Below are 12,090 nucleotides of genomic sequence, written 5' to 3' on the forward strand. Positions count from 1 at the left end.
ATTCTGTAGCCTGTGGGGCTGGGGAGATAAAGACAAGGGGGTGACGGGGGGTCTCCCAACTGCCCAAGCACCATCCACCCCCCCTCCCCCCTGCCGTGAGACACTGAGTATGGACCACCTCCCTTAAACACATTATGCACCATAACAAGAGGGCCCATTTTCTATAAAAAAGAACTGTACACCTTATGCCACACAGCATGAGCCAATATTCACATGATGACACATGGAATGATCCAAAATTCACAAAATGCCACACAGAATGAGTTAAAAAATAATATTATGCAGCACCCTATGAGACAAAAATCACATTATGCCGAAGAGTATGAGCTAAAGTTCACATTATGCAATGGAATGAGAAGACATAGTGTGAGATGGGGTTGGTGCAGGGTGAGAGGGGTTGGTGATGAAGGGTGAGAAGGGGATGATGAGGGGTGAGAGTAGATTGGCAGGGTGGAAGAGTATGCAGAGAGGGGGACGCAGGGTGGCGTAGAATGCTGGGAGGGGAGATGCAGGGTGGCTGAGAACGAAGGGAGGGAGGACGTAAGCAGGGTGGCACAGGACGCAGAGTGTGAGGGGGCATGGTGGCACAGGATGCAGGGATGCAGGGTAGGAGGGTGAACGCAGAGTGGCAGAGGAAGCAGGGAGGGGAGTCACAAAGTGGTGGAGGGAGGGGAGACACAGAGTGGAGTTGTTTGCATGGTGGCAGAGGATACAAGGAGGGGGGACGCAGGGTGGCATAGGATGCGGGGTGACAGGGAAGACGCAGAGTGGCATAGGATGTGGGGTGGTGGAGGATTCAGATAGGGAGCCCCCTCATAATGCCCATTACACTATACGCCACACTCATTATGCCCCTTATACTAAACGCCTAACATCTAATGTCCCTGACACTATACGCCACACACCATAATGCCCTTTACACTGTACACCACACACCCTAATGCCCCGTACACAATATGCCACACTGTAATGCACCTTACAATATACACCACAATTCCCCTTTGACTATACGCTACAACCCGTAATGCCGCATAAACATTATACACACATACATATACAGAGGAACCACAGATTACTCACGGGCCAGGATATAGTGCAGTCCCGTGGTCGTATGCGACGACACCAGGTTTGATGTTCTGCACATCACACCTGATGATATTGCAAGCAGAGACACATACATGGGGAGGGGGGGCTGGCAGAGGCACACACATGGGGAGGGGGAGCTGGCAGAGGCACACACATGGGGAGGGGGAGTTGGCAGAGGCACACACATGGGGAGGGGGAGCTGGCAGAGACACACACATGGGGAGGGGGAGCTGGCAGAGGCACACACATGGGGAGGGGGAGCTGGCAGAGACACACACATGGGGAGGGGGAGCTGGCAGAGGCACACACATGGGGACGGGGGGCTGGCAGAGGCACACACATGGGGACGGGGGGCTGGCAGAGGCACACACATGGGGAGGGGGAGCTGGCAGAGGCACACACATGGGGAGGAGGAGCTGGCAGAGGCACACACATGGGGAGGGGGAGCTGGCAGAGACACACACATGGGGAGGGGGAGCTGGCAGAGGCACACACATGGGGAGGGGGAGCTGGCAGAGACACACACATGGGGAGGGGGAGCTGGCAGAGGCACACACAAGGGGAGGGGGAGCTGGCAGAGGCACACACACGGTGAGGGGGAGCTGGCAGAGGCACACACATGGGGAGGGGGAGCTGGCAGAGGCACACACATGGGGAGGGGGAGCTGGCAGAGGCACACACATGGGGAGGGGGAGCTGGCAGAGGCACACACATGGGGAGGGGGAGCTGGCAGAGGCGCACACATGGGGAGGGGGAGCTGGCAGAGGCGCACACATGGGGAGGGGGAGCTGGCAGAGGCGCACACATGGGGAGGGGGAGCTGGCAGAGGCACACACATGGGGAGGGGGAGCTGGCAGAGACACACACATGGGGAGGGGGAGCTGGCAGAGGCACACACATGGGGAGCTGGCAGAGGCACACACATGGGGAGGGGGAGCTGGCAGAGGCACACACATGGGGAGGGGGAGCTGGCAGAGGCACACACATGGGGAGGGGGAGCTGGCAGAGACACACACATGGGGAGGGGGAGCTGGCAGAGGCACACACATGGGGAGCTGGCAGAGGCACACACATGGGGAGGGGGAGCTGACAGAGGCGCACACACGGGGAGGGGGAGCTGGCAGAGACACACACATGGGGAGGGGGAGCTGACAGACACACACATGGGGAAGGGGAGCTGACAGAGACACACACATGAGGAAGGGAAGCTGGCAGAGGCACACACTGTGGGCTGAGGGGGGTGTGCAAAGGCACAAATATGGATGCACAAATGGTGTGGGGGGCCAGGGGCACACATGTAGGTGGGGGGGCCACATATGGTGTGTGTGTGTGTGTGTGTGTGTGTGTGTGTGTGTGTGTGTGTGTGTGTGTGTGTGTGTGTGTGTGTGTGTTCGGGGACAGTGTCACATAGTGTGGGGGGGAAGCTGCTCCATAGAAGGGGGAGAAGACACAGGTGGGGAACAACTTCTTAGTGACTATGTGTAGTCCAGCCTGGGGAAATAGTGACTCAGGTGGGGGCCCACTGCGGCAGGGTATGCATCCTAAAATTATGACACCTTAATCAGCATTGTACCTGAAGTAACTGTAGGGCTGCCCCTGCCCTGATAATCTATGAATCTGCTGCTCGTTCTCCATGAGCAGCACACCCCTGCAGACAGCCTCTCCAACGCTAAGCTGACTGAGCCGGGATCCTGCCTCCCTTTTCCCTGCAGCCTGCGTGCTCAGCCAATCACTGAGCAGCAGGTTGCTGCACCAAACACTATTGGACAGCTGAGCATCCTGTTCTTCAGTTCAGCGCCGGAGGCTGTCAATCACGGCAGCTGCAGCAGGGCCAGGGAGTCAGAGAGCGCAGGATCTTCGGAGGGGCACTTTCACAATAGGTCAGAATGATAGCCTAGGCAGTCACTCCTTAGCCTCCCCACGATGCAGGCATTCTTGTTGTGGGCGTTCACACGCGCACCCGCGATCGCGATGCGGCCACCTCTGCAGTCTGCACATTAGCTGCGTGCGGCCACGCATGCGCAGCAGCCCTCCCGCGGCCATTTTGACTTTGGAACAACTGGAGGCCGGCCGCGGCCATCTTTAAATTGGGCAAAATACCCCTGTCTCTGAGGTATGGGATCTCTGAGGTATGGGATCTCTGAGGTATGGGATCTTCGCTTGCAATTAATATGAGGCGTGCTGATAAACAATTTAATGGAAGGGGAATCCTTCAAAAATTCAGGGTTTTACAGATATTTTATAATTTGAAAATCCTGAGTAAGAGAGGTCTGGAATTTACTATATAGAGTTATACCACATTTCCCATACTGTATGTACCATGCTCCAGAATGAGATACACTCCGGAGCTTGGACCCAGTGGGTAACAGCATCTGAAGTTGGCCATAACTAATTCCCTCTGAAAGGATACAATCGGATCCCTCCCAGCACCCCGGCAGTCGCTGTATCCTAAACACAGTAGTCCTTTGATCGCAAATAGCATTTTTCAGGAGAGCTGTCCTTTGCGCATTTCTAGGTAAATACCACCAATAAGAAGTGGGATGTGCTTGGTACATCCAGCTCCATAAGTGATGCATACAATATACTGTTGATTTATACTTGACCACACCATCCATAATTAGGCCAAGTCCCTAAAAAGTACTGGGTGCAAGCCCTGACGATCCATTCCTGCTGGCTGCTCTGTGCTATGCCCTTCCCTGGTCACTACCCAAAAGAAATGATACAGTCAGCAGTCATGTGGATCCACAGTAACCAGTATAGAGGTGCTATTGCACCCAAAGACCTCAACACAGAAGCAAGCGGTTCCAAATGCCAATCTACAGTAGAACCCTGGGGGTTGCTGTGACTCTCCTACATTTGGGTAGGATGTTGGTGACACCTACAGTCAGTACGTCTGTCTGGTGGTGGATAAGCAGCACCCATAGGAATATTACAGGACAGCAAGAAAAATCCCAAAAACCTATATTTATTGTGTCAGAATAATTTGACTATATTTTACAATAAATAAATAAAATCATTGAAATCCTTTTCTGTACAGCCATATTTTCTATTCCCCCACTTTCTAACTATTTAGGGACCAGAGGGATTGGTCCTCTACAGCTGGGGCTGAGGCAGCGTAAGACTAGATGCCCGATTTTTTTGCCTAAAAACTCTTCATTTGTATTTTCTACAACCCCTATGAAAAAAAGATTAGCAAACGTGGTCCAGCTTTGTTTGTTTTCTATTGGAACAGGAGGGTGTGATAAGTAGCACTAACTTGGAACATAGCTTCTTTCAACAGAATAAAATGAGAGCGTTTCCCCCTCGCATATATGTATTGTCCACTACTGTCTACTTACTAAGCCCCGACATAGGGCAGGAACAGCATTTCTTTGCCTTAATCTAAGGTGCGAAGAAAGAAGATCAGATACTATGGGCGTCCTCATATGTGATGTGGGACAGAGCTGGAAGAGTGTACGCACCATTAGAGTACTCTGTCCAATACTCTGCTGCTGCTCCTGCAGCCAAGACCTTTTCAGCAGATGGTTTCCATCAGCCAGGGGCCACGAGTGTTCTGGCTGATTCCACCAATTGTTACCTCAAGTGAGAGATTTGTTCAATACTTTTGTTTCTTACCAAAGCTCTCATTTTCTGAATCTCTCATCCTATTACATTTCACCCCTCATGTCTAATGTTTGGCCAGCAACATACTGTATATGAACCAACCAGTCAGGGAGCTGCACATTCAGATATCGGGCTAAACCAGAACAATTACTTGGCCAGCTATACATATCCCAAAAAGGGTTTGCTCTGTGCTTCAAATAAATAGAAGAAACAGAAAATATATATAATTACCGTCACTACTGGGCCTGTGAACCGGGGGGATTCTGGTACATTGAACTCCGGACCATCCAGAGTACCCATTAGTTCATCTAAAGCATCCTCCATACCAGCCTACATCATGGAAGAGAAACATAAAATGAGGATTTCACAAACACTGTGCCAGCAACCGCTTGTGGTCAGCCTGGCATAAGCACCACTATAGGATAACCTGCCTGGTTGGGTAATTATGGTTCATTTAACAATTTGCTGTGCTCAGTAAATAACCCATACTATTATCACCTGCATCCACTCCAGAATGTATCATAAGCGAATTCCAGACCTGCAGTATAAACTGGGCAAGGCAGGAGTAGCCTAAGGGATAGCAGTGGTCCCTGTTCCAATTTTTCACTTTTCATACTGTAAATGTACAGTAATGTCACCTTGCTGTCCTAGTGGTCTGTCACCTAATCATGTCAATAAATACATGTACGAAGAGAAAGAAGGTTTTCTCTTTGTTCATGTTTTTCTTAACACACACACACACAGAGGTCAATCCTATAAGCTGCAAGTTCCTTCACAGTGCAAGCTAAGTGTGCATATGCCATACACATACAGTATACTGTACATCCGGACGGCCAGATTTGTGTTTGTAGTTCTATAGGGGTGCGTACAAATATCCGCAAGTCCCGGGTAAAGTCGGGCCTCAAGAGGGGTGAGTTGCAGTGTCCCTGCTGGGAGTTCTGGGCCATTGAAACAGAAACACCTCCCTTGTGGCTAATAGGATTGATCCCACAGGATAATAATACACACTTATAAATAATTACAGAGCCTATATGATGATAAACTATACTAATATACACTATGTGGAGCACAGTAACTCGAAGCAAAGGAATTATCTTGTTATATAACATTTAAGAATTTATCTCATAAATATCAAATTTCATGCACCAAAAGTATGGGAGGGAGACGCTAGGAATCATTAGGGCGTATTTACATCTATTATTTACTGCAAAAGAAATGACTGCAGGCTGACACACAGCGCTGTCATCTTCTGCAAGGGACGTTAAGATGTTCTATGGACAGGGACAGCAGTGACTAGCACTAGCTACAATGTACACACACACACACACACACATTATATTGGTTTACTTCTGGATCTAAACTCTCAGGCAATGCTGGAACATGAATTACATACAGAAGGTGTTGCGGGAGCCTGAACAGACGATGCAGAAGCAGGAACCACTACATCAGGTTTAACTTCTTTATCTTGTGCGGTGTCCTTTAAAAAAAGAAAACAATGTTTCAGGAATACAGTATGTACTGTACATTATGTAATGGTTGTACATCTAAATACTGCAGGATAAAACTGTACAGCAGATATAGGAAGGTAGAGGATCTTCTGAACATGCTGAAAGCTCCAGGGTGCCAACAGACACTGGTAAACATGTTGGGGCAATCGTCGGAGCAGTGTAAGGAATTGCAGTGTTAATCTGAAAATGCATTGTGTCTGCAAAACAATGTTTGCACCCCTGCAGAATGATCCCCCCCCCCCCAACTCACAATTACTCCTGTTAATGGCGATGGTATAAAACACATACCATAAACATTTCCAAAGCATATACCTACCTTGGGTCCCACAGCAGGAGCTTTCTGGACAGGAAGACAAGGTGTAGAGTCAAAATCCTTTGAGAATTCATCTAAGAAATCATCTTCACTCATTGGCTGAAGGATGCAAGATAAAAATGACAATATTGTGATTTAACAGGTCATCACATCAATGTTCACTGCCTAGGCCTGAGAAGAAAAAGGGGGAATTTGGGGGGTCTCCGAGGCACATAGCGTTGCAAACTAACATGACAGGCACAAGCTGCCGGCAGCAGAGGATGCAGAGCAGGGAGAGCGCCTCTCCTGTCCTGCGCTTCCCCGCTCTGCACAGGGCACTATGGCCCTGATCAGATGCAATACAGCGAGGGTACTAAAAAAGCATCTGCGATGTCCACCGACGCATCTGATTCCGATTGATCATATGTGCTGCACATATCATCTCCAGGCTCCGATCTGATCCGCACGGGAACGCGTATCAGATCGGACCTGATGTCAAACAACTCCAATTTGGGCACCTTTAAATATATACAAAAGAAAACATTTGGAAACATTCAGATTTACTGTATGTTGGAGACACTGTACTTTTACCTGTGGTTGTAAGGCTGGAGCTGGAGGTGCGGGTTTACCATGATCTTTACCCTGACAAACAGAGTACATGGCATTACTAGGCAGCATTTATAAACATACAGTACACTGAAATAATGTCATATACCCATAGAGCCTGCATCTTCTAAAACATTAAATCAATTAGGGCGGGATTCTCTAAAATCCGCAGCCCTCTTCGCCGGCCACCGCATTTCTAATGACCGCATATTCTCTAAAATATGCAGTCATTAACGCAAGGGACAGCTCTTGCGATAAGAACTGTCCCTTGCGATGCGGCGCCGTTGCTGGACTTCCGGGTCTATGACCCGGGAGTCCGTCTGCGCATGCGCAGACTGACGCGCCGGCCGCAGGGCATGCTGGGAGGGATCCGTGACGGATCCCTCACACACCGCTGCGGTAAGAAGCCCATAGGCTTCTGCAGGGAACCGCCAGCTTTTGCTGGCGATTCCCTCCGCAGCGGTGACACTGCGGAGGGAGGTTAGAGAATACAGAAATGCGGTAAAAACCCCGATAACGGGGTTTTTACCGCATTCCTGTGATAGAGAATCCCGCCCTGTGACTGTATTTAAAATACATTCATTCAAAAAGGCCAGTATACCATAAACATAAATAAACAAACCCCTTTTTCGAAATCTAGAACCCAGGTCAGGAAAGAGTGGGGTGCAATGAAATTGGCAAACTCATTCATTTGAAGATTTTTATGTGATCACTCCAGGCAATAAGCAAGGAGCCATGCATGATCAATTCATTTACAAGTGATCTTATGTTCCACATTCCAGCGAGATGAACTTACACTATGCAGCGCACAAATTACGTTAGCAGCATAGGAAAAATGCTCTGGGTAAGCTTCGTTCACCAACATAAGGAATAATAGAAGTGGGTTATGTGGATACAAGTATAAATAGGAAATAGAAATAATAGCATTTCATATACAGTATATAATAGTAAGAAATGTAATATGTTCCATAAATATCCACAAACATCCCCACTGCAGCAGGAATGTCGGGAACAAGGAACCAAATCACTTCATTTATCCAAACACAACAAAAAGTAGTAGTGCAACAACTATGTCAATGTATATAGGGACTGATTCACATACTGTATGTAAGTAAAGCAAAAAAACAAAAACACAAGTAACTTTTGTCTGGAACAAACCATGTTGCCATGCAAGGGAAGCAAATACATTTATATATATTTTTAGACAGCCGTATTTATACAATGTGAGTTATTTTGTTTCTGTGCAGGGTAAATACTGACTGCTTTATTTTTACACTGCAATTTAGATTTCAGTTTGAACACACTCCACCCAAATCTAAACCTCTCGGCACATGTTACATCTGCCCCACCTGCAGTGCACATGCTATATGCAAGTTTGCAGCTCACATCTGCTGTTTCTACACTGTATTCACCATTCAGGGCTCGCCATTCATGAAGGGGATATTCCAATTCTTGTTAAAATTTTATTTTTACATATAATTTTTTGGAAACTACTTAAATAATGTTTACATTAATACAAAAACTAAAATAAAAAGTTTCAACTGTAAATATTATGAAGTTTCAGCAAGGTAAACATTCACCCAGTGCAAGAATCTCTGCTGTCCCCTGCATTATCTATTCCCATCACTATATGGTGCTGCTGCTGCTATTCATGCATTCTGACTCTGCTGCTACCCTTCCCGTCAGCGCATTCCGCTGCTACCCTTCCCGTCAGCGCATTCCGCTGCTACCCTTCCCGTCAGCGCATTCCGCTGCTACCCTTCCCGTCAGCGCATTCCGCTGCTACTACACTACTTATGAGGTCAACTAATGAAATCAAAATCACTAGACAGAGCTTTTCACAGTGCAGCCAAAAATGTAGCACCTGCCCTGCCTCTATACTGACTGAATGCTCATTTCTCTTCAGGGGGTTTATTTACAAAATGTCAGGTTGTGAAACTTGTAGCTTCGGATTGTGTTTATGGATGATCTTTAAAAGCGCAATACTTTTACATGGCTAGGTCTTTCTAGTAAAAGCATTGCCCTTCTAAACATCAGGCATAAACATGATTCGATGCGCTGGGTAATACAACCCGATTCTGGTCTGTACCACGTCATCCGGATCCACTGATGGGAGTCTTGTGGGTTTAAGGAAAGACAAATGCTAAGCACAGACAGCACTTGTCTGTCATACACTGCAGGAACCGGACAGTCGTGGATTGTACTGCTCGCAATCCTAGCCTCTCCCTACACAGGTCTACCTCACAGCAGGGGAGAAGCACTTCCCAGCTTGTTGCTGTGTGATTCCAGCATGCCAGTTTCAGCCATACACAAGAGGGTACGAGACAGCAATTGAATATGGTATGTTGATGGGTTTACTGGTTAGTTACATTTTTAATTAAAAAAATTAAATGAATGTCAGGATCTAGAAAATCTAGCAATATACTCACATCCAACAAGTGTCTGTATGCTGGAGGGATTGTGCTGTCTCTCTTACCCAGCTCTTCCAGGTGTGATGGTGTAATTGTTTCCTGGTTAAAAGAAAAGGGTCACTGGCTTAATATCGGTGTATTTTGTTTATTGTGTGCCCACAAAATAAATGTACATTGAACAATGGATGAAGTTAAATACAAGGTCATTTACACATGGGAGTGAATGTGCATCATTACACAAAAGTCACACAAACGTCCAGCATATAAACAGAAACACTCACTAGTCTCACTAGAAAGAAGGCAGCGACCACCATAAAAATCATTTCATATAAAGTAGCTGTTGGAAGGAACATGAGAGGTCTTACTGTTATTTCCGGACCGGTATACGGGGGGGATTCTGGCACACTGGCTGGGGGCCCCGAGTCCAGAGTGCCCAAAAGCTGGTCTAAAGCATCCTCCGATAAAGCCTACAAAACACATGGCAAAAAGACAATCAGATCAGTGTGTGAGGTATCACAGCAGAGCATTGTGAGTGTCACATGCCACAAGCTGTCCTGCCAATGGTGCAGCAAATAGATGTTATTTGCAAGTACTGGCTGGTAATTACAGATGACACAAACCAGCCATGTGAGTGTCAGAGTAGAGAAAGAACAATAGAACGACACTAAAGACTTGTGTACGGTCTACAGGAGTCTGCATCTAGATATACAGTAAGTCTAAATCTAGAGCAGGATAAATGCAGGTTCAATCACAGGGGAGTGACAAGTGCTGCCCATTGCTTTATAATTTTACCACATTTTTTGTATTGGGCAGACTGCCTCCCACGGCACCCCGCTAGATGTAAATGTGTGTTCTTGGCCCTGTGTGTGCCCCTGGTCACACACCTCTGGATGTTAAGTCAAAAGTGCAAGACAAATGGTGCAAGTCACCCACCTGCATTCAAAAATAAAACCTTAGATCTGCTCAGAGTATACAATGTAGGAAGAACACCTATCTGGGCCAGAATGGGGTTCAGAATGTCTATGCCTAGTACTGCCAGTTATACTCATGCTTGTCCGTCTGTAGAGCAAACCTCGCATTTGTGACACTGTGTATGCTCTGGTAGCGGGGTGTGCACAATTACAGGTAATACACCTTCACCTGGTATCTCCACTTGTGACTGAAGCAGTGTAACTGGGCTATAATAGGGGAATCATACAGAGGCAATGCTCAGTGAGGACGAATCGGCAGAATCGCAGTGTTGGGCGCTGTTTACAAAACACATCTTTTGCGCCAAGAGCAGGGCAGGTGAAGGTGTGCACTGATAATGATAAAGGATATGAAACCAAGGGTATGATAGGGCCTGTTGCACACAATGTGGTAGAAACTGCAGCCAACAAGAATTATGATTAGGCCCCAAAAGCTGGGTACACACTTAGCGATTCCCACGGCCGCAGATAAAGTTACGGTAACTATATCGGTGGTTTATCGGGAGAATTATATAGTGCACCGGTCCCCTGCTCCATACCTGTAGTCGCTAACTAAAATGTACAGATGAAAGGGAAACCACCCATGTCCGCACGCATTGAACGTATTCCCTGGACAATGTGCACATGATATTATCTATATGGTTAACGATATATCTCCCACTGTGTACCCAGCTTTAGTAGTTTCCCCCCATATACATTAATGGGCTTTCCATAATACAGTATAATAAATGTGTTTTGTAATAAATTGTCTGAAACTTTGGTCAAAAAATTAATTTCAATACTTTGCCTCAAAGATTACTGCCCCAGCTGCTGCTCTTTCCTATATTTAGTAGTACGGTATGTGATATGTGGACTGTGTGAATGCTATATGGCCCCCACTGGTGCATCAGACTGAGCCACAATAAATGCATTCAAATAATAATGGAGACTGTGGTGACTAATTATTATACAGTAACTTGGAGCAGGAAAGAACTGAATAAGTTGTTCACGCTCCAAATAAAATGATCTAAAAAGCTCCTCAAAAATGACTTCTCCAGTGAAACAGAATTCCCAGCATGCTTGGCAGTTATGTACATCAATACTGCATAAGATACGGCTCACTGAGGTACCTTGCCTTTGCATAGAGGCTGTCACTGTTTTCATGCAAAATTACTTATTTTGCTATAAATGTGTATACATCAATTGTACTGTGAAATATCCAGATTATATCTCACATGCAAATAATAAAAATAAAATCTATGAAATGATTAGATTAGCAAACATTTCGGGGAAACTGGACAGTAAGGTGGGAAATTATCAGCAAGGATAACTGTATTTTTATTCCAGCATTTTGGAACTCCACAGAAGCCACAGGGTAGCTCACGTCCATGGTAGAGATGTATTTCATACTTTAGTGCTAGATATAGGACTGGGTCTAGGGCAGTGATGGCTAACCTTGACACTCCAGCTGTTGTTGAACTTCACATCCCAGCATGCCCTGCGTCAGTTTTAGCACGGCCAAATAGTAAAACTGTAGTAGGGCATGCTGGGATGTGTAGTTCAACAACAGCTGGAGTGTCAAGGTTAGCCATCACTGGTCTAGGGTCTACTCCAGCCATGCCTTATATGATGGTCTT

General features: G+C 46.8%; 1 protein-coding gene across 7 annotated transcripts in view; it reads right to left on the reverse strand.

Moving 5' to 3' along the window:
• CAST (calpastatin) overlaps positions 1–12,090 on the reverse strand; it is a 141,571-nt gene that overhangs the window by 19,371 nt on the left and 110,110 nt on the right. For all 7 annotated transcript variants that reach the window (XM_083151750.1, XM_083151748.1, XM_083151747.1 and 4 more), the window contains 6 exons: positions 9,872–9,973; positions 9,525–9,605; positions 7,081–7,131; positions 6,514–6,609; positions 6,083–6,166; positions 4,921–5,019 (listed from right to left, as the gene is read on the reverse strand). In XM_083151750.1, the coding sequence (XP_083007876.1) occupies positions 4,921–5,019; positions 6,083–6,166; positions 6,514–6,609; positions 7,081–7,131; positions 9,525–9,605; positions 9,872–9,973 (513 nt within the window). The remainder of the gene's footprint in view (positions 1–4,920; positions 5,020–6,082; positions 6,167–6,513; positions 6,610–7,080; positions 7,132–9,524; positions 9,606–9,871; positions 9,974–12,090) is intronic.

Source organism: Crinia signifera, chromosome 1, assembly GCF_055691185.1.
Source record: "Crinia signifera chromosome 1, ASM5569118v1, whole genome shotgun sequence".
Taxonomy (NCBI): Eukaryota; Metazoa; Chordata; class Amphibia; order Anura; family Myobatrachidae; genus Crinia; species Crinia signifera.